The sequence below is a fragment of the Suricata suricatta genome, chromosome 8 (genome assembly GCF_006229205.1).
Source record: "Suricata suricatta isolate VVHF042 chromosome 8, meerkat_22Aug2017_6uvM2_HiC, whole genome shotgun sequence".
Lineage (NCBI taxonomy): Eukaryota > Metazoa > Chordata > Mammalia > Carnivora > Herpestidae > Suricata > Suricata suricatta.
The window spans coordinates 47,518,126-47,541,355 of record NC_043707.1 but is presented as its reverse complement, the minus strand read 5'-3'; the positions used below and the strand labels follow the sequence as shown (position 1 = coordinate 47,541,355).

Sequence of the window (23,230 nt, the reverse complement as noted above, 5' to 3'; positions counted from 1 at the left end):
TTACCGTCAACACTTCTGCCCCAGGCTCCCGTCCCTTCCACTTACTGTCCCATTTCTCTCCCACTTTACAGCAAAACTTTTCAAGAGTTGTTTATACTGCTGTACCCTTTCTTAATCTAATTCCCTTTGTTCTAAAAATTATGCTTTTCTATAACTTATCTTCAATTACATGTTTCTGTTTTAATGTATATGCTTTCTATATTCTTTTACATGTATAAACATTTCATAAGGTCACCAGTGAAATGAACACACCAGTACCCACCCCAAAGTTTAAAACAGAACATCATGGGTATCTCTGAGGTGTTCTTCCCCTACTCTCCAATAGAGGGCGACGATTCTCAGCGATTCTATATTTATCATTCCCTTACTTGAGATCACACTTCCTCTGTACACATAGGCAACCCCAACAACACACTATTAGGTTTTTGTACGTCTTTGAACAGTATGTAAACCATATTCTTCTGCAACTTACTTATCTTATTCAGATAATTTTTTTAATGTTTATTTTTGAGAGAGAGGGAGAGAGAGAGAGAGAGACAGAGCATGAGCAGGGGAGGGTCAGAGAGAGAGGGAGACACAGAATCTGAAGACGGCTCCAGGCTCTGAGCTGTCAGCACAGAGCCCAACACGGGGCTTGAATCCACGAACTGTGAGATCATGACCTGAGCTGAAGCCGGATGCTTAACGGACTGAGCCACCCAAGCGCCTTATCTTTTTTATTTAGTTTTTAATGTTTATTTACTTTTGAGAGAGACAGAGTACGAGTCGGGGAGGGGCAGAGAGAGAGGCAGACACAGAATCTGAGGCAGGCTCTAGGCTCTGAGCTGTCACCACAGAGTCTGATGCAGGGCTTGAACCCACAAACCATGAGATCATGACCTGAGCCAAAGTTGGAAGCCTAACCAACTGAGCCATCCAGACGCCCCACTTACTGTCTTATTCAATATATGTTTTTAAGATGCTTTTCTTAAGGCAATATTCTCCTGTCAATGAACAGTTACTTTTGCTGTCACACAATGCTGCTATGAAAACTATTTACTTATTATCTAATTATCATGTTTAAGAGTTTCTCAGGGCACCTGGGTGGCTCAGTTGGTTGAGCATCCAGCTTCGGCTCAGGTCATGATCTCACAGTTCGTGGGTTCAAGCCCCGCATCAGGCTCTGTGCCGGCAGTTAGCTCAGAGCCTGAAGCCTGCTCAGATTCTGTGTCTCCCTCTCTCTCTCAAAAATAAATTTCAAAAACAAAAAATTTTTTTTAAATGATTTTCTCTAGGGTATATATCTTAAAATTGAGTTGTCAGGTTATAGGATATAGACACTTTAAAATTTTTTCTTAATGTTTGTTTAGTTTTGAGAGAGACTGAGAGTGAGAGAGAGAGAGAAAGAGAGAGAGAGAGAGAGAGAGCGTGAGCAGGGGAGAGGCAGAGAGAGAGGGAGACACAGAATCTGAAGCAGGCTCCAGGCTCTGAGCTAGCTGTCAGCACAGAGCCTGATGCGGGACTTGAACCCACAATTGTGAGATCATGACCTGAGCCGAAGCGGGACGCTTAACCGATTGAGCCTCCCAGGCACCCCAAGATATATATACCTTTAGTTTTACTAGATGATGCCAAATGGTTTTTCCAAAGCAGTTGAAGTAATACACATCCTCCTCAATGCCTGATGTTGTCAGACTTTTTAACTTTTGCCAGTACGGTGGGTATAAAACGGTGTCTCGCTATGGTTTTAATTTACATTTCCCTGATTTTGATGAGGTCGTACCTCTCTTCATATATTTATTGGCCTTTCATGTTTCTTCTTCTATAAAATATTGTTCATATCTTTCTCTCATTTCTCTGTTGTGTTGTCCATCTTTTTTTTTTTTAAGATTTTATTTTTAAGTAATCTCTATACCCAATGTAGGGCCTGAACTCACGACCCCGAGATCAATAATCGCACACTCTACTGGCTTGAGCCAGCCAGGAACCCCAAGTTGTTCATCTTTTAACTACTGAATTGTAGGAATTTTAAAAAATAAGTTCTGAATACTATTCCTTTATTAGTTATATTTGTTGAAAATATCTTCACCTAGTTTGTAGCTTGTTTTATATTCCTTTTCCATGGTGATCCTTAATGAACAGATTTAAACAATTTAAATGTCAAGTTAATCAACCTTTTACTTTATGCCTTTGGGCCACATTCAAGAAATCCATTACTGTCCCAAAACATAAAATATATTTTTTAAATGTTTATTTATTTATTTGAGGGAGAGAGAATGTGCATGCACACAAGTCGGGGAGGGGCAAAGGGAGAGAAATCCCAAGCAGGTTCTGTGCTGACTACGCAGGGCCTAACATGGGGCTCCAACTCACGGACCAGTGAGATCATGACCTGAGCTGAAGCCAAGAGTCGGCTGCTCAACCGACTGGGCCTCCCAGGTGTCCCCTAAACTATTTTCTTCCATTCTTCTCTAGACATTTAATGTTTTACTTTTAACATTTACAGCTTTTTTTTTTTTTAAAGTAGGCTCAGTACCCAATGTGGGGCTTCAACTCATGACCCTGAGATCAAGAACTGCACCGTCTACAGACTGAACCACCCAGGCCCCCCTTTTACTTTTAACATTTAAATCTTGAATTCATCAGACTTAGTTTTATGTACAGATTGATAGATCATATTCATTTCTTTTCATATGGAAAATCAGTTGCCCTCTTTTACTGAATGGTGCGTTCTTTTCCTACTGAGAAGCAATGCTGGTGCTGACACAAATTAAGTTTCCTTACACTTATGCGCTTTCCATTCTTTCTTTTCCTTGCTCTGTTTATTTCTGAACCAAAACCAAATGATCTTAATCACTGTGACTTTCTGGTTAATTGGTGATTTGTGGGGCGGCCCTTTCAGTGTTGATCTTTCACAGGAGTGTCTTAACTATTCTTGGCCCTTCGTAATGCCATTAAAATTTTACAAAAAATGAGGCACCTGGATGGCTCAGTTGGTTAAGCATCCGACTTTGCCTCAGGTCATGATCTCGCAATTTGTGAGTTCGAGCTCTGCATCAGGCTCTGTGCTAACAGCTCAGAGCCTGGAACCTGCTTAGGATTCTGTGTCTCCCTCTCTCTCTGACCCTCCCCTGCTCGCACTGTCTCCCAAAAATAAATAATCATTAAAAATAACCTTTTTAAAAACTTTTACAAAAAGCTGAATGCCATTCCAGTTCTCTCTTGACCCTTCCCCAATCTCGCTTCCTTCTCACCATCTCACTGAATCTGCTGCTGCCCTTTCCCAGGGTCAGATCTGCCAGTCAACCCTCAGGGTCATCTGACGTGGCCTCTCGGTAGCATTAGACATGCTCTTTACTTTCCTTCGTGAAATAGTCTCTTTACTCAGTTTCTATAATATTACTCCCCTGGTGTTTTTCTCCTCCTTCACTCGCTGCTCGTGGAGTCTCCTTGTGCTGGATCCTTCTCTTCCCCACTGCCAAACATTGGAAATCTGACCACAACATTCCCAGCCAACCCAGGGCTCAGTCCTTAAATCTGTTCTTTTCTATGTATCCCCCTATAGGGTTATCTCATCTGGTCCCATGGCTTTAAAATAGCAAATTCTAAATGTATGTCTTTAGTTCAAATCTGAATCCCAAATTCATGTTCATAAATGTCTAGTTGGGGGGCACCTGGTGGCTCAGTGGTTGGGAGTCCAACTTCAGCTCAGGTCATGATCTCACTGTTGGTGAGTTCGAGCCCCACATTGGGCTGGCTGCTGTCAACTGAACAGATCCCCTGTTCCCCTCTCTCTGCCCCTCCCCTGCTCATGTTCTCTCCCTCTCTCTCTCAAAAAAAAAAAACATTAAAAATATAAATGTCTACTTGATACCTCTAGTTGAATGTCTGCTCTGTATTGGGTATCCAGTAAGTATCTCAATATTCAAAACTGAACTTTTTAATTATTTCTCTAAAGCTGCTCCTCCCTGAAGATTCTCCATCAGTAAACAGCCTTAGTTTTCTCATCGGTAAAATGGGGATTAAATAATGATGGCTGCTTCACAAGGACATTACGGGGATGGAATAAGACGTATGCTAAGTGCTGAGCTCAAGGCCTGGGACACACTCAGTAAGTATTTTTTGCCCATTTATTCAACAAATATTTATGGAGTATGTACTTACTGGCTATTGTTTAAACACTGGAGATAAAGCAAAAGAGATTGTTGCTGCCCTCATGGACCTTACACTTCTAGTCCATCAGATGGTGAAAGGAGCCCTGGAGAAGACTAAGGAGGCAGAGGGAGTGGGTACAATTTTAAAAAGGACAGTCAGGGGGCTCAGCCTGGGTGGCTCAGTTGGTTGAGCTTCCGACTTTGGCTCAGGGGTTTGTGAGTTCTGGCCCCACATCGCCTTATTGTTCTCAGCACAGAGCCCACTGCAAATCCCCTGTCTCTTCTCTCTCTGCCCCTCCCCCACTTGCAAGCACGAGCTCGCTCTCTCTCGCTCTCTCTCTCGCTCTCTCTCTCGCTCTCTCTCAAAAATACATAAAACATTAAAAAATAAATTAAAAGGACAGGCAGGAAAGGCCTCACTGTGAAAGTGACTTCTGAGCGGAGCATGAGCCACGTGGATTATCTAGGGGAACAGCATTCCATGAATGGAACAGAGGAAGTGTAAAAGTACTGAAGCAGAAGGGGACCCGCACATCTGCGGGTCAGCAAGGGAGGGGGTTGTAAGCCTTCCACACCACGGGCAACCTGACACTGCTGCACATTCCCGGGCAGGGTGCTGGGCATTCGGTGTGTCACCACTGCCTTGACTTTAAGTCCTCAGACCATTCGTCTCATACCTTGTGAAAAATACTGCTCCTGGGCCAAGATTTCGTTTCGTTCTTCCAAAATCTGCATCAAGGCAGCTTGGAGTTTAGGAGGTAGAATTTCGTCCTCATCAGATACCTTAAAAGGTGAAATTGAGATTTTTCAGGACCTTTGAAAGAAAAAATCTCAAACATAGACCAGTTAAATCCCCAAAATTCCACTGGGGATTCTGTAAAGGTTCTGGCTGAAGACTCGGTCTGAACCTTCCTTCTTTCCCTACAGTCAGCAGAAAGCAGGATGTTTATGGTACAGGAAACTGTATTTTAAAAAATAGATAATATATTTTATGACATTTTCTGGCACCTTTCCATCAAATATCCTTCGTCTACAGGTCTTATGCTATATTACAAAAATCATCCACAAATAAACAGTGTTTCAAATGCTTTGAAAAGAGACGACATTTTGGGAAACATCCTTTTTACCCTGTGGTCAGTGCTCACACACTCATATGCAGGCTACAAACAGAGCGCTGCCCGATGCAGGCCTTGCTAACTCTCCTTTCCACTTTCAAGACCCAGAATAAGTGACTTTTTTTTTTTTGCCCCTACTATAGTCTTTGGAAATTTCTATTATACCATTTCTAAAACTTTATACATTTGTCCACTCCCCCTTCTCATTGTTAGATCATAAGGTCGGAGGGGCTCAAACTGCGTCTTCCCTTTAGATTCTGACTAACAGACTATTTAGACATAATCAATGTTGAATGCTTGTTGAATTCAATGAAATTAGAGCCTTATACATCAGCCCATTTGGGTGTCATTTGGCAATGACGTTTAATCTCTTTCCTCCTTCCTTCTTTGGGAGAGACAGCTATAAACCTGACCCAATTTTTCAGGTCAATCTTGTGTAATTGGCCACAGTGTCAGTAAGTGAAGGAACTAAAAGTCTTGCTTGAGTCATCTTCTCTAAGTACTTTCACATATTTTCTGTCCAATTATCCCCAAATATTATGTAATCACCTCATTTGTCACTTACCTCCTGTAAGAACTTGTCTGCACAGAGATCAACTATCAGCACCTATGGGATAAAGGAGTCAGGTAAGTTAAACCAGATAAGTTAACTCATCTTGAGGTGCCTGGGTGGCTCAGTCGATTCAGGGTCCAACTTCGGCTCAGGTCATGATCTCGAGATTCGTGAGTCTGAGCCCCGTGTCAGGCTCTGTGCTGACAGCTCTGTGCTGGAGCCTGCTTCAGATTCTGTCTCCCCTTTTCTCTCTGCCTCTCCCCGACTCGCACTCTCTGTCTCTCAAACATTAAACATTAAAAAAAATTTTTTAAAGTTAACTCATCTCAGGTACTGAGTGGCTCAGTCAGTTAAGCATCAGTCATGATCTTTCAGTTCGTGGGACTGAGTCCCAGGTAGGGCTCTGTGCTGCTTGGGATTCTCTCTTTCTCTCCCTCCCTGCCCCTTCCCTGGTCATGCATGTATGTGCACTCTCTCTCTCAAAAATACATAAACACTTAAAAAATGATGGCAGGAACGTCTATATATTAAAAGAGACAAACCATACTAAGCAAATGCAATGGGTGGACTTTATTTGGAACTTGATGCAAACAAACTATTAAACATTTATGAAATGGAGAGTTGAACACTGGATTGTGCTGAAATTAAGGGAATTGTTATTAAATTTTTTAGATATGATAATGGTATTGTGATTATGTTAAAAATGTCCTGTGTGGAGCGCCTGGGTGGCTCGGTCAGTTAAGGCTCAGGTCATGATCTCACGGTTCATGGATTCGAGCCCTGCGTTGGTCTCTGTGCTGACAGCTCGGAGCCTGGAGCCTGCTTCAGATTCTGTGTCTCCCTCTCTCTATGTTCCTCCCCTGCTTGTGCTCTGTCTCTCTCTCAAAAAATAAATAAACATTAAAAAACTGTTTTTAAAAATGTCTTTGTGTTATAGAGATTTATACTATAATATTTAACAATGAAATTATATCAGGAGATGCTTCAAAATATGGGAGAGAGGTATGGGTAAGGGTAAAATTGTTCCCATGAGTTGGTCAGTGCTGAAGTAGGGTAACTGGAGTTATTTTAATTTTTGATTACTTTTACATATGTTTGAAAATTTCCATAATAAAAAGTTTTTTTAAAAAGCTTAATACAAAAATCAGCTGTGTTTCTATTTTCAAAATTCCAATGGCATTCTTCACAGAAACAGAACAAGCAATCCTAAAGCTTCTATGGGACTAGAAAATTCCCTGAATAGCCAAAGTAATCTTGAGAAATAACAAAGCTGGAGGCATCACATGGCCTGATTTCAAACTATATTACAAAGCTACAGTCATCAAAACAGTATGGAATTGGCATAAAATCACACATAGATCAATGGAACAGAACAGAGTCCAGAAATAAACCCATGCATAGTCAGTTTACAGTAAAGGAAGCAAGAATATGCAATGGGGAGGTGACCGTCTCTTCAATAAATGTTGTTGGGAAAAAGAGTCACATGCAAAAAAGGGAAAATGGATCTCTATCTTATATGATACATAAAAATCAACTCAAAATGGTGCACCTGGGTGGCTCAGTCAGTTGAGTGTCCAACTTTTGATTTCAACTCAGGTCATGCTCTCACGGTTTGTAAGTTCAAGCCCCATGTTGGGCTCTGCACTGAAAGCATGGAGCCTGCTTGAGATTCTCTCTCCCTCTCTCTCTGCACCCCACCCCCAGCCCAAAACTAATATGCTTAAAAAAAAAAAAGCAACTCAAATTGGAATAAAGACTTGAATGTAAGACCTGAAACCATAAAGGGTAAGCATCTTGACACTGGTTTGGGCAATGAACTTTTTGGATTTGACACCAAAAGCAAAGACAAAAGCAAAAACTAAACAAGTATGAGCATATCAAACTAAAAGCTTCTATACAGCAAAGAAACCATCAATAAAATGAAAAGGAAACCTACAAACTGGGAGAAAATATTTGCAAATTATATATCTGATAAATGGTTAATTCCAAAATACATAGAGAATTCATACAACTCAATAGCACAAAACAAAACAAAAACCAACAATGACCAAAAACTGAAACAAACAAAACACCAAATAATCCTACTAAAAATGAGCAGAAGTGAGTCATGTGGTTGGCTTAGACAGTTGTGCCTGTGACTCTTGATTCTGGGGTTGTGAGTTCGAGCCCCATGTTGGGTGTAGAGTTTACTTTCAAAAAAAATGAGCAGAGGAACTGAATACACATTTTTCCAAAGCCATGCAAACTGGCCAACAGGCACATGAAAAGGTGCTCAGCATCACTGATCATTAAGGAAATACAAATCAAAACCATACTGAGACATTACCTCATCTCTGTTAGAATGGCTATTAATATCGAAAAGACAAAAGGTAACAAATGATGGAGGAAAAAAGAACCCGTGTGTACTGTTGTTATGAATGTAAACTGGTGCGAACACTATGGAAAACAGTATTGAAGTCCTCAAAAAATTTAAACTAGAACTACCATGTGATCCAGCAATCCCACTTCTGGGCATATAGCCACTAAAAATCAAATTACACTCTTGAAAAGATATGTGCACCCTCATGTTCACTGCAACTCTATTTTCAAAATCTAAGACATGGACATAATCTAAGTGTCCATTGGATGAACAGATAAAGAAGATGTGGTAAATATATGTGATGGAATTTTATTCAGCCGTAAGAAAGAAAAAAATCCTGTGACAATATGGATGGGCCTAGAATGTATGATGCTAAGTGAAATAAGTCAGGCAGAGAAAAAGAAATAATGTATGGTTTCACTTAGATGTGGACTCTAAAAAAAACTAAACTCCTAGATACAAAGAACAGATTGGTGATTGCCAGAGGTGGAGGGTGGGTGATGGACAAAAAGAGTGCAGGTGGTCGAAAAAGCAAACTTCCAGTTATAATTAAGCCCTGGGGTGTAATGCACAGTGTGGTGTCTATACTTAATACTGTATTGTGTATTTGAAAGTTGCTAAGAGAGTGGATCTTAAAAGTTCTCATCACAAGAACAAGAAATTGTAATTATGTGAGTGTAACTTATTGTGGTAACCATTTCATAATATTTACATATATATAATCATTATGTTGTACACATTAACCTTAATACAATGTTGTATATCAATTATAGCTCAATATAAAAAAGGGGGTAACATAGCAGAATAATGGGGAAGAACAATCTTTCCAATAAATGGTACTAGTATAGTTCACTGTCCATATGAAAAAAAAATGACTCCTACCTCCTATCATATACAAAAAAATAAAAAACTAAAGGCACAGGGACACCTGGGTGGCTCAGTTGGTTGGCTCCTGATCTCATAGCTCTCATGCCGCACCAGACTCTGTTGTCAGTGTGGATGAGATGAGATGAGATGAGATGAGATGAGATGAGATGAGATAAGACAAGACAGCAGCTAACCATAAAGGAAAAGGCCGGTAATTATGACTACATTAAAATTAAGAACTTCTGTGCATTAAAAACACCACTTTAGAGAATAAAAAGGCATGCCACAAAGAGGCTGATGTCCAGAATATAAAAATACCTCTTACAAATTAGTGAAGGTAAAGAATCCAGGAGAAAGACAATGAATTTTATAACAGCTGATATTCAAATGGCCAATAAAGACGCACACCCCCAACAGTAATCTAGGAAAGGAAATTAAACCACAATGAGAACACCACTCCACATTACCAGACACACTACATTATACACACAGAAGAAGTGTCAGGAGCTGTAGAACAACAGGAATTCTCATACACCAGTGGAGGGGGTTCAACGGGGCAACACTGCTCTGGAAAACAGTTCGATCTTATTTACTGAAGTTGAAGACATGCTTATCCCATGACCAACCCAGCAATTCCATTTCCAAGTATATATCCTCAAATTACATGCACACATGGACCACGGGTCATGCACATGAAGATTTATAGCAGCATTATGTGTAGTCCCCTAAACTGGAAACAACTCAAATGTCCATCATCTGTAGGATGGGTGTTCACAGAATGGAATAACACGCACAATTAGAACAAGGATGAATCCTACAAACACAGTGTTGATCAAAAGAAGCCAGGCAAAATATGTATGTCCATACACTGCATATGAGTCCATTTATAACCGGCTTAAACTACACTGTTTAGGAATAAATGGGTAGGATGTAAAACTACAAAGAAAAACGGGTAAATGATCACCATAACGGTCAAGACAGTGGTTACCTCTCATGGGGGTGGGGTAGGGAACAGTGACAGAAGGTGGCCTGAGCGAGACTTCTCAAGGTGCTGGCACTGTTTCCATGGCTGTGACGTTTCCATTCTATTCCAGTGTGGGTCACATAAGCATTCACTTTGTGATAATTCATTTTGTTTTGACCACTTCTCTAGATGTGTATTATATTTAAAACAAATTAAAAAATTTTTTTTTAATGTTTTGTTTATTTTTGAGAGAGAGAGACAGAGAGAGACAGACAGACAGACTATGAGCAGGGGAAGGCCAGAGAGAGAGGGAGATATAGAATCTGAAGCAGGCTCCAGGCTCTGAGCTGTCAGCACAGAGCCCGACATGGGGCTTGAACCCGCGAACCACAAGATCATGACCTGAGCCGAAGTTGGACGCTCAACCGACCAAGCCACCCAGGCGCCCCAACTCCATCCCTCTTAAAGGTGATCTGTTTTCATTCGTCAGCGCCTGTCTTTCCCGCAGGTACGGTCCCTCCCATCTCACCTCTTCAATGGGGAGGTCCTGGAGCTGTGGCAGGGAGCAAGACAGGATGCCGATGAGGAACGGAGTGGGTGAGCACACAATGTCAATCATGGATGCTGGCAGCACCGGGATGTAGGTATGCTGCCAAGTGAACGGATATAATGTGGCAACCACAGCGTGGCCACATTTTGACAGGGTGCTGGCCAGGGAAGAAAGCAAATGGTGTGACACACTGAGCAACACATGGGAATGGTTCCGACAGCATGTTACGGAAGGACCTGACACTGGCTCACAGAGGAACAATTGTGCGATGACTCATTAATTTTTGACATTTCATTTAAATTTTTAACTTAATTTACAGAAAAGTTTTAGTCTTCTCTGGCTTTTGCTAGCTTCACATTGCTAGAAATTAAAGTGTACTTAGCAAACCAATACCAATTAATTTTTTGTTTTAGTTGACAAGTTATACTAATGTTACGTTAGTTTCAGGCGTCACCAATGTTAACATTGGTTTCAGGTGTACCATGGTGACTCCAAGTCTCTATACAGTATGCTATGCTCACAAGGGCAGCTACCACCTGTCACCTTAGCGTTACAATATCACTGACGATATTCCCTGTGCTGTACTTTTTCTTCCGTGACTTACTCATTGCGGCAATACGAATTTTTAACAACAGTTTAAGCAAAACACATTTAGAGAGATACATTCACTGCAATCTCAAAGTGACGGCTAGAGCCTAATGCAAATAGCTTTGGATTACTGACCATCTGGAATTACCCAGGTCGCTCTGGCAGTAGGTAACTGGGATCCTACAGCTTTTTTAAATGCCCCAATTTTAAGATAGTGAGAACAAGTGAATCACCAGTAGGAAGTGATCTATTTTGCAAATTTCTCACCTTAGGCTGTTGGCAACAAAGATTACCCTCCGTTCCAAAAGGAGGGAGGCACAGACCCGGATGAGATGGCATACACTCAGGCACTTAAAGAGACATTCAAAGTCAACGTGTTCTAGTCGAGAATCCAGGGGTCGGCAGAGTTCAATTGACTGAAATGAAAGAATGTGAATCAGAGGAGTTCAGGTTGGAAGACAATCTATAATGACATCCTTAATGGATCCTGTCGTTCTTTTACATGGGAAATTCAGAAAAAAAAGTTTTGCTACAGAGTTTGTGAAGTTGCCTACGCTGATCCCAAGACCTAACACCTAATTATTTTGTTTAAGATTTTATTTTATTTTATTTTTTTAAATGTTTTATTTATTTTTGATACAGAGAGAGACAGAGCATGAGAGGGGGAGGGGCAGACAGAGAGGGAGACACAGAACCAGAAGCAGGCTCCAGGCTCTGAGCTAGCTGTCAGCACAGAGCCTGACGCGGGGCTCGAACCCACGAACGTGAGATCTGACCTGAGCCGAAGCTGGAGCCTTAACTGACTGAGCCACCCAGGTGCCCCTAAGATTTTATTTTTTTAAGTAATCTCTAAACTCAACATGGGGCTCAAAATCATAACCTTGATTTGAACCAGCCAGTGCCCCCCAATACCTCATTTCATGCTGCAAGTTTTTGGTAAAATCTTTTATTTTTCCAGACAATGGCATGTATAATCATCATTTATCGCCCTAGTGCTGTTACGAAGGGGCTCAGTCTATGAAAGGCAGAAAACCTCTGGCTCTTGGGTCTAGGATCAACTATCTCACAACTGGCCTAACTCACAATGTCTCACAACTAGATATGTCTCCAGTGTTTCTTGGTACTAAAACTTCTCTCCACAGTTTATGGAAAAGGGAAATCTATGCCCCGAGGCTTCTGGAAACTGGCTATTGGTGTACGGCCTGCTTTCTGGTGGCTAGCAAGCCTTTCCAAAATGAGCTGACTTACCCCATCGCCAGCCCCAGGGAGGTAGCTCTTGACTGTGATGGTGCGTCCCGGAGCTGGGAAGGGGGATTCCATGACACTCCGCATGAAAGGGTGCACCAGGGCCGGAGACATTTCCCTTCTCTTCTCCACTTCATCCAGAATCTGTGCATGCACCGCATGTTATTTTATTAGGGACTCGGTTCAAACACAGAAGGAACTACCAGACTTTGATGCACACACTTGAAAACAACACTGACAGATTTTAAGCCAGATAAGCTTGTGCAAAGAATGAAAGTTCATTAAAGCCATCGTATCTCTCGGGGGTATCTTTATATCTCCAAGAAAAGTTACTCAAATCAATCCACTCAGTTTTAGAAGAGGATCCCCTTTTCATCTTCCCCGGGTAGGGCAAGGAAGGGGACACCGACGGTGATATCTTGCAGTTTGGGGTCTGGGAAAGACATGAGGCAAGGCAAGCTTCGGGCTACACTCTCCCTGAAGCTGGGAGGTTTGGCCAAACCAAAACGAAGATGACACGGCAATAGCGCCTGGACTAGATGAATGCAAACCTTCAAACCTGTGGCTCGAATCTACTCGTGAGCACCCTTCCTAAAGTAGTCTGTTCGAGGGTGTGTTCACTCGCCCAGTGAAATCACCAGAAACAAAACCTACTCAGGGCCCAGGAAGCAGAGCCTCCGTCCCGGGGCTCCTTCTGCACTCACCTTGGAAAAAAGGTTGAAGCAGCCGAGGCGGCTAACCATGCAGTACACCTCGGGGAGTCGCTTTCCTTTGCCTTCTGGCTAAAAGAAAACACACCAAAGCAAAAATGAAGCAGCACAAGTCTTTGTTAATTGGAACGATTAAGACTCTCTTAGTACTCTTGAGGACAGAGCACGGACTGAGGCTCCCATCCTCAATGAACACTGAAACATGGGGTAATGCTAAAAAAAAAGAAAAAAGATAGTATGATTTATTCCAGGCTTAGTGGAAGCATCGAAACAAGAACGTTAACTCAGAGCTTCCGCAATTGGCTCATTGCATACCATCCCTCGAATAGGCCCAGGCTGGTATTTCATCACTCTCTCAATGGTTTCTTCATCTATTACAAACAAACAAATAAATAAAAGAAGTCCAGGGGCGCCTGGGTGGCTCAGTCAGTTAAGCGTCCAACTTTGGCTCAGGTCATGATCTTGCTGTTTGTGAGTTCAAGCCCTGTGTCGGGCTCTGTGCTGACAGCTCAGAACCTGGAGCCTGCTTCAGATCCTCTCTCTCCCTCTCTTTCTGCTTATCACTTGCTCGCAGCCTGTCTGTCTCTCTTTCAAAAATAAATACTAAAAATAAAAGAAAACATTATAAAAAATAAATAAGAAGCCCATCCTCTCCTCATTTTGGGACACTCGTGGCTAACTCCAACCTTGCTCTTACTATTTAAAGCTAACACAGCTTCTTTAATACACAGATGATTAAGCAGCCCTCCAACCTGTCTGGAAATAGGGTTTCTGAAGTTCCTAGTCTGACTCGATTGTTTCTTTTTTGTAAGTTTATTTTATTTTTTTTTAGTAATCTCTACACCCAACACAGGGCTTGAATTCATGACCTCGAGATCAAGAGTTGTGCAGTCTTCTGACCCAGCCGGCCGGGTGCCCTGGGGCTCTACAGCTCCTCGGCCAGCCCTGCCTGTGGAACAAGCCTGGTACTTACCAAGAGCTTCCTACAGTAACCAAACCAGCGGCTCCCATCTTCACCAGTTAAGACGAAGGAGAATGTTTCACTGGAAAAAAAGAGTCAATAGTTTGAGATCTAAACAATTAGTACATTCCTCATGGAACAAACTGTATTTTAAAGTTTTTGTTTGTTTGTTTTGTTTATTCACTTGTTTTAAGAGAGTAGGGGGGAGGGAGAGAATCCCAAGCAGGCCCTGTACTGTGTGGAGCCCAATGCGGGGCCCAATGCGGGGCTCGAACTCACGATCTGGGAGATCACAATCTGAGCTGCAGTTGGACACTTAACGGACTTAGCCCCCCAGGAGCCCCCGAACGAACAATTTAAAATTAGTGTCCAGCAGCAATCATTTTGTGATGTACGAGGAGGCATTAATACTACATTTATTGCAATTCCCCTTCCTCCTGAGGGAGAATGTCCAGGCCTGAGAACATCTTGCCTTGCACCGTATGTGGTGAGAGAAGACGTACAGAATGAACTGATGCCACTGCCTTTTCCTTTCTTATTTATCCAGTCTAGCTATTAATCAAGCCTATTTTCCTTTAGTGAATATCCGATAGAGTTTAACATTTAGGAAAGGTATTTTTCCCTTCCAAATTCTTCTATTTAGTTCTGAGAGGTCCTATGGAATGGTGATAGGCAAAGGCTTATATCCTTAACTATAAAAGTTGGTAGGAAAATTATCAACTCCTCACTGGAAACATAAGCAAAAGATCTCCATAGACGGGTGCTTTGGGGGTTCAGTTGGTTACGTGCCTGGCTTCCGCTCAGGTCGTGATCTCAGAGTTCATGAGTTCAAGCCCTGCATTGGGCTCTCTGCTGTCAGCATGGCACTCGCTTCAGATCCTCTGTCCCCCTTTTTCCCTGCCCACTCCCACTCCTGAGTGCTCTCTCTCTAAAACATACACGCGTGTGTGCGCGCGCGCACACACACACACACACACACACACACACACACACACAAGAAAAAAAATCTGCATAGTTTACAAAAAGAAGACCAAGAAAGAAATTCATTAATAATCAAAGAAACCCAAATTTGAGCAATGAATACAAATATGTACATATGGCCAAAAATAAAGATGGAAAGGGAATATGCCAGAATATTTAGTTATTTCTGAGTGCCAGAATGCCAGCAGCGTATAACTTCTGCTTTGTATTTACCCCTCTGTATTTTCCAAATGTTCCAGAAAAAAACCCACATAACTCATTGGGCAGAAGAGCCAGCTATGAAGCAGCCAGATCATCAAGAAAGACACGGCCTGTGCAGTTAGCGGTGCACCTGACAGCCTGAGGCCATCAGGACTGGTGGCTCTGAGAGGAGAACCAGGCCTAACTGGTTAGGAGAGACAGCAGCTCAGGCTGGAGGCTGGCAAGGGCTGAGGCTCTCCCCCAGCAGGTCCCCTGCATGTGCCACGGCTCCAGAATCATGCTTTTCAGCCTAAATAGCACGGCCAATAATTACAGTTCTGAACAAAGCAGCTGTCTGCTTATAAGCTGGGTTCAGAGAGGATGACTGTTTATTAATTGAACACCGTTCCCTCGAGATCCCGGGAAGAAATTCTTTACCTTCCCTTCTCAATATGCCCACACCTCCCAGTCTGGAGCCTCCCTATGGACGAGTTCCACAGGGGAATGGACAGTCTGGGCTTTGGCTTCCATCCACTTGAAGAAGAAACAAGGTGCAGACACCGCTCTGTTTTGTCTCCTAAATAAGATCCCTCTGCTCGAGTCTTTCTTCCTTTTCTGTCCACTTGGTGGCATTTCTGATCGTATAGAAAACAAAACTTCCCCTCCCGCAAAACTGGCCAACTGCAGAGATTCTCAAACTCCTTTTCTCTTTGACACTGAAACTATTCTGCGTTTTTCTTTCTGGAACTCACATAGGAAATGTTCTAATTCTGTTTCTTCCTTTCCTCCCACTGCATCCTTGACCTGCTAGTGTCCTCACAGCTTTAACTGCTGGCTCTACCCCTTTCTCAAACATTCTGATTCTAATTTTGCAGTTCTAAAATGAGAAAGCAGATTAAGGAACCCATTTACCTCTTGAGTTCTGAGGTTGGCACCCAGTCCTTTGAGTCAGGAAAACAAAACTTGGGAATAACTTTGAGCCTCTCTTCCATGTCTTTGGACTGCTTAAAGCCATGATCACCCTGAAAAAGAGGACATTTATAGGTGACTAATATTCTGGATAAGCGAAGAATAGATATGCAAAACAGCCCAGTCACGGGAAGAGAGGTCGCTGATAACCCTAACTATTAGTCATGTCAGCATGGTTTTGTGTTGTTTCACACCACAGGAAGGCCAAGGCCAGCAATCACTGACGATACACTGAGAACACAGTTACTAAGAATAAAGAAGCCCATTTTTACATAGAAATGGTTACTTGCGGAGATCCTATAATCTGATGTAAGAGGCGTGACTGAAAATAGTTCCTAGTCTAGAGGTAGAATCTTAATTCAGGATTCACATACTAGTGGAAACCCAATATTTTAATCAATCACGGGACATAAAACTCTATTCTTTAGTAAACTGATAGCAAAAGCCCAGTTAATGCCAGATATTCTCTGATCAATAATCAAAGATGCTTTGAATGTTATTTAGAGAAGATACTATTTTTAGAATCTACCCCATATAAAATCATTTCTCGTAGCATATAATCTTTGCTAACTAATTACTGGTTTGCAACTTCCTGTAAAATTTTAGCGTGGAAGGCTTTTTTGTGCAAGTCTGGTATCATACTTAAAAGAACAATCTAAATTTAGTTAAACCAACAGACATTTAAAAATTAGTATGAAAACAAGAAGAAGTCTAATAGCCATATTACCGCTATGTAACTAATACAAACGATGTATCCTTTAATTTCTGAAACAAAACCTGCAGCCATTCTGAGTCACCTAGATATTCATTGAGCTCCTCAGGAACAGAAAAGCATTCTAACAAAATTTTAGTTGTCTCGCATTCTATTGTTTTAATATTGTTAAATGACTCAGAATCATCTTCGTGTACGGTTTTCCACAGCACAAATAGGAGAGACTTGGTCAGCTCTTTCCCTCCCTAACTTATGGGAGCCTCACACACAAGAATGCAATGTAAGTTGCTCAGAAATATCCCTGAATCACCTCCAGAGTCAACTGGGTCCTTCTCTGGTTCTGAGTCCATTAATTCAGGCTTTGTTGAAAACAGGGTCAACCTCGAGATTTCTCTTTGCAAAGGTAAGACTGATTGAAAATCAGAAAAAAAAAATTGGGGCGCCTGGGTGGCTCAGTCGGTTAAGCCTCCGACTTCGGCTCAGGTCAGATCTCACGTTCATGGGTTCAAGCCCCACGTCAGGCTCTGTGCTGACAGCTAGCTCAGAGCCTGGAGCCTGCTTCCGGTTCTGTGTCTCCTTCTCTCTCTGCCCCTCCTCCCTCTCATGCTTTGTCTCTCTCTGTATCAAAAATAAATAAAACATTAAAAAAATTACAATTAAAAAAAAATTAAGCTCCTCTTCATGGGAAATTTGACTTTTCAAGACCATCTGGATTACATCATTTTAGATTTCCATAGTTAGTGTAGGGACACTGTGGCTTTCAGGCTGGGCTGAATAATTTTATATGAAATTAAACACTGTTTTGTTTATTGTAGGAATGTTGTTAAGCACTTTTTAACGGTTATTTTTCAGAGAGAGAGAGAGAGCACGTGGAGAAGGGGCAGAGAAAGAGAGGGAGACGGAGCATCCCAAGCAGGCTCTGCACTGGCAGTGGGGCTCGAACCCACAAACCACAAGATCATGATCTGAACCAAACTCAAACGCTTAACCAGTTGAGCCACTCAGGGGCCCCAGCACTTTGTTTTTTTTTAAAGAGACCTTATGCCGGAAACGTCTCTTGGGTTCCATTCCAGTACAGTTGTGCTCCAGTGGCTTTTTTGGTGAAACATGTAACTCAGGGTTTAAATCCCAAGTCCTAAAGCAACTGGGCAGATAAATAAGAGTATTATTTATTCAAGTTTTAAGATGGAGCATGAGTAAACTCCCTATTTAAAGGGATCACCCCTTACCAAGGCCAGTTACGTAATCTGCGGAGCACAGTTGCAAGATGAAACTGTGGACTCGTTGGTCAAAAAGCAGGAAAAATTAAACACAAAATAAAATAGAAAACTTTTTCTTTTCTTCTGTGGTTTCTCTCTCAGCCTACAGTGGGGTTTCTGTTTGCTCTTTACTGTTATGCCCCCTCAGGCACAAGGTAGAGAAAGTCAAATAATATTTGTTAATAATAGCTACCATTTATGAAGTGCTTACTATGTGCTGGGAACTGCATTAAGTACTTTAAATACATTATCTTATTAAACCCTCACTAATAATGGATAACATTCTACAGATATGTTAGACATTATTCTAAGCACTTTATACATCTCATTTAATCCTCCTTGCAACTCAACAGGATAGACATTCTTATGACTACCTCCATTTTACAAATGAAGAAACCAAGGCACAGAGAAGTTAAGTAATTGCTCAGAGTCACAGAGCTAATTAGTGGCAGGTGCCGAGAGTTGGCTTAGAGTCCACGCTCTAAACTGTCCTGTTCTGTTGTGTTTATTGTTCCCCTCGTCATGAATGAGAAAACTGAGGCTTTGCTATTTGCTAAAGGGCACTAAATAAGCAGCAGAGGAAAAAATTTTAAAAAATGAAACAAAACAATTTGGATAATGAGTTCTTGCCCTGGTTTGCAGCTCAGGCCAGACGTGAGAGGTCACCAGAGTCACTTACCAGATCTTACAAGAGGTACAGTATTAGTGAAAAGCTGCTTGAGATGACAATGGAAAGAAGGGTGGAGATGAGACACACAGAGACTCGAGAACATTCCTGAAGGCCTCTTGGTCTCCCTGCACCTACCTTGCTAGGGAATTGCTGTATGACCTGGGGAACGTAGCTTATCTCCAACGGCTTCTTCTGGAGAGACACCACCACGAAAAGTTCAAAGAGCTGCTGCTCCTGTAATTCGATGAGATCCCTCTCGAGGGTCTGGTAGTGAGGGTTCCTCTTGGAAGACTGCTGCAGCTGGGCGAGGCGCTTGTGGCGGTCTGCGGTGAAATCAGGGAGCCGGTTTTTCCTTCGCAGCCCCACCTGCCGTCCGGCGCCCACAGGTCATGACCCGTCTGGACTGATCTTCACCCAGTCATTGCTGACTGGGTGCTGCCTGGCCGACGTCTGCCGCACAGCCCTGCGAGGCCTGTGACAGACTCGGGGAACAAGGACAGATGCCCACAAGGGCCCAGGAGCCTGCGGTGTCCCAACCGATACTCTACGTCCGTCCCAACACACATTCCATGCTCTCCCCCCTTTCATGGCGTAACATCAGGATGCGAGGAAAACGTCATAAAAGCACTGGCCTGACAACAGATGCCTCTGTTGGTGATGAAATTATGAAGTGGGGTTTGTGAGTAAACGACTAAGAAAGAATTGTTGAGACATGTTGGTGCAAAAATGTGGTTTTATGATGGCCTGGGCACAGGGCCCGCGGGCAGCAAGAGCTGCACTGCGGCTGTGAGGAGAGACTGACTATATACTCCTAAGTTGTGGAGGGAGCGGGAGAGAGATAAAGTCAGTTTCTCAGCAACTTCCGTATGCTGCAAGCAGGGTCGTACAGGACCCCGAAGATTTAGCTATTATCTAGATAAGGTTGTTTTTTGGTTTTTTTTTTCAAGTTTTTAAAAACTTTGTTAATTTTGAGGGGGGTGAGCCGACAGAGAGAAGGAGAGGGAGAGAGAGAATCCCAAGCAGGCACCACACTGTCAGCGCAGAGCCTGACATGGGGCTTGAACTCACAAACCGTGAGATCATGACCAAGAGTCAGACACTTAACCAACTGAACCACCCAGGCGCCTCTACTTTTAGTTTTTAATAAAACATAAACATTAAGGTAGGAAGGTACCCGTGAGCTCCTTGAGGAAGGTCACCCTCTGCATGTGTCAGCTGTCTATCAGTGGGCTACAAGCTGTAAGGAAATTTAATCTAAGCTACATTTCTCTTGACTTTGTTACCCTCATAATTGGGACCATGAAATCGCGTGTGTGTGTGTGTGTGTGCGTGTGTGTGTGTGTGTGTGTGTGTGTGTGTGTGTGTGTGTAGTGGGGGAAGATCTGAGAAAAGAACTGAGTCCTACAGAGGCTAAGTACATAAAAAGACGAGTTTGATAAAATTAAAATAAAAACTAGCCTCACATTAAAGAATCTGCCCTTTTCCCTTCTCTCCTTGGCATATATTATTAATAATGGGCACATGCCTTATATCAGTGTATGATGTTAAATCCAAGAGGGAAAAAAAGAAGCAAAAGAAGAGACTGATTAACATACGATTGTTCAAAAGAACGAACTTATGGAAGCATACTATTTAAATATGAGAAATTCCACCCAAAACCAGCTAACATTTATCCTTTATTCTCATTTATCTCTAACTGTGGACAAGGTGGGGTGGTCTCCTCTAGGAGAAACGCTGAACTTTCAGAAGAAATAGTCTAAGTGGCCCAGAGATTTGATTGTGTGTCATTCTGAACTGTGATCGAAAGACGTATCATCTGACTAATTGCTTGCTTTTCCTTTGAGAGGTGAGGCATTCTGTCCCCAAAGAAAGAGGTTACACTATGGACCAAATATTAAGAACACTTAAAAATGCATCTCAAAATGGCTCCCCAGAATTATCCAGCATATTTAGTGCTCTAGGCAAAGCTCCATTCAAATCAAGAACATCTTAGGTCCCGTTTCTCAGTAGCAATGGCATTAGATCTGTCATCCTTACACATCCAGGCTGAACCTGATGATGACTTAAGTTTCACCTCCAGTAAAGCTATAGAATCAAGCACCTGAGGCAATTCGGGCCAATGGAGAGAGCACATGACTATTAATCATAAGACCCGAGTATCAAGACACGAAACTGCCCTATACTCAGGTTTGACAACTCATGTCTCTGACTTTTCTCATGCCTCCATGTGTCAGTCAGTGAAACAGGAACTACATAATTTGCTATGAAATCCATTATATGAAGGATACAGAGCACCATGAAATGTTTGAACAAATACAGTCAAAAAATGCATGGCAGATTCTATGCGCTAATAGAAAGTAAATGGCACAGGGGCGCCTGGGTGGCTCAGTCGGTTGAGCGACCAACTTCGGCTCAGGTCATGATCTCACAGTTCATGAGTTCGAGCCCTGCATTGGGCTCTGTGCTGACAGCTCAGAGCCTGGAGCCTGCTTAGGGTTCTGTGTTTCCCTCTCTCTCTGCCCTTCCCCTGCTCGCACTCTGTCTCTCTCTCAAAAACAAATGGATTTTTAAAAAAAAGTTTTCTTAAAGAAAGTAAACGGCACACTAATTTGAAATATAAATAAATGTCTGTAAATGAGAAATAGATCAATGTTTCCTATTTCAATATCAGAGATATCAAAGTTACTTAAATAAGTACCTTTGAATGATTATGAAAAATTAGATATTTAATGGTATGTATTTGTCTCAGAGGATGATTCACATACTCTGTTTTGGCTGCTGGGAAACTACTGCACATATGTCTGAACATGCAGTTTCGCCGCTCCCCTAAGAACATTCCATCTTACGAACCACACTTTCGTACGGAATGTTTGCCTCATTCTACCACGGGAGGTTTTTAATGCTGTCAAACACCTAACAGTGCACTGCTTAGTCCCCCAAATTTCAGCAGGTCCTTCTCATGAAAATATCACCTTCGAAATAAAGCTGAATGTGGGTAAAACATGCTCAGTCACAAAGGTAGATGCTACTCCACCCATGACCATGACCATGACGAGGAAGGGAGCAGCCCCACTGACTCACTCACTCTTTGGCAGATACTCGGCATCACTTTCGTTCCCACTGGTTTCACCTGAAAAGAGAGAGAGAGTTCCTATTTGTCATGTCCAACAGCAGGGAGTCCATGGGGAGGAGCACAGTGTCAAAGCGTCCAGGGGCCTGGAGACATGGCGTCAGGAGGAATCAGGGTGCTGGGCCGTTCTCCAGACCACCTGCTTACACCCGGAAGGGCAGTCCCAAAAGAGAACAGAGTCTCAGAGTGGCAACTGATCTACTCTAGCTCCTTCCCACACCCTCCTCCCTCCTCGGCTCTCAGCTCAGCCCTAATTCTGAGAAGTCTGGTTTGGAATAGATTCTATTTCTACATTCATATCCTTGTCTTTATATCAATGGTAGACACCAACCTGGCTAAATAAAAACCTCAACACAGAACCAACCATGAATTTAGAGTCAAAGAAAAATGTGGGGCTCAGAGGGATAACCACACAAATTTATGAAGAAACATCTGACCTATTTTATGATGCTTCTAGGCCAAATTCAGCATTCCTTTACTCTGAATTCTTATAGTACTCAGACTGCTTTGAACTGCTCTTATTTTCCCCAGATTTTAAGTACCTTGGTTAGAAGAAGCTATGCTTTTACAAGGAAGTATTTTGTACCACGGTGCTGGACACATGGCCAATTTACACACACACACACACACACACACACACACAGCTTTCTGAATGAGTGAACGAAAAATTTCTAGATTAAGTCTGAAAAGTTAAAGCAAAATTAAAAGTGTCAGAAAGGGAAAAATCTTTCTGGAACTTTCCACCCTTTCTCTTTTCTTTTTTTTTCTTTCCAGACACTTTCATAGGTTCCTAAGGGGTGTGTGATGCTAAGGACTTTCTGTATCAATAAAAACAGTATGAAGGTTCCTCAAAAAAACTATCAGTAGAACTCCCCTATGACCCAGCAATAGACTGCTGGGGATCCACCCAAGGGACACAGAAGTGCTGATGCATAGAGGCACATGTACCCCAATGTTCATAGCAGCACTGTCAACAATAGCCAAAACATGGAAGGAGCCTAAATGTCCATCACCTGATGGATGAGTGGGTCAAGAAGATGTAGTATATATACACAATGGAGTATTACATGTCAATGAGAAAGAATGAAATCTGGCCATTTGTAGGAAAGTGGATGGACCTCGAGGGTGTCATGCTAAGCGAAGTAAGTCAGGCGGAGAAGGACAGAAACCATATGTTTGCACTCATAGGTCTAACAGGAGAACAGGAGAAACCTAATGGAGGACCATGGGGAGGGGAAGGGGGAAAGAGAGTTGGGGAGAGAGAGGGACGCAAAACTTGAGAGA

General features: G+C 42.4%; 1 protein-coding gene across 1 annotated transcript in view; it reads right to left on the bottom strand.

Annotated features, from left to right (window-relative positions):
* The window catches only part of DENND2C (DENN domain containing 2C), a 41,043-nt gene that overhangs the window by 4,847 nt on the left and 12,966 nt on the right, over positions 1-23,230 (bottom strand). The window contains exons 6-15 of the mRNA XM_029948145.1: positions 21,902-21,946; positions 18,952-19,139; positions 16,119-16,228; positions 14,058-14,127; positions 13,079-13,156; positions 12,378-12,518; positions 11,397-11,545; positions 10,521-10,698; positions 5,814-5,855; positions 4,811-4,916 (exon numbers count right to left, since the gene is read on the bottom strand). Coding sequence (XP_029804005.1) covers positions 4,811-4,916; positions 5,814-5,855; positions 10,521-10,698; positions 11,397-11,545; positions 12,378-12,518; positions 13,079-13,156; positions 14,058-14,127; positions 16,119-16,228; positions 18,952-19,139; positions 21,902-21,946 — 1,107 coding nt within the window. The remainder of the gene's footprint in view (positions 1-4,810; positions 4,917-5,813; positions 5,856-10,520; positions 10,699-11,396; positions 11,546-12,377; positions 12,519-13,078; positions 13,157-14,057; positions 14,128-16,118; positions 16,229-18,951; positions 19,140-21,901; positions 21,947-23,230) is intronic.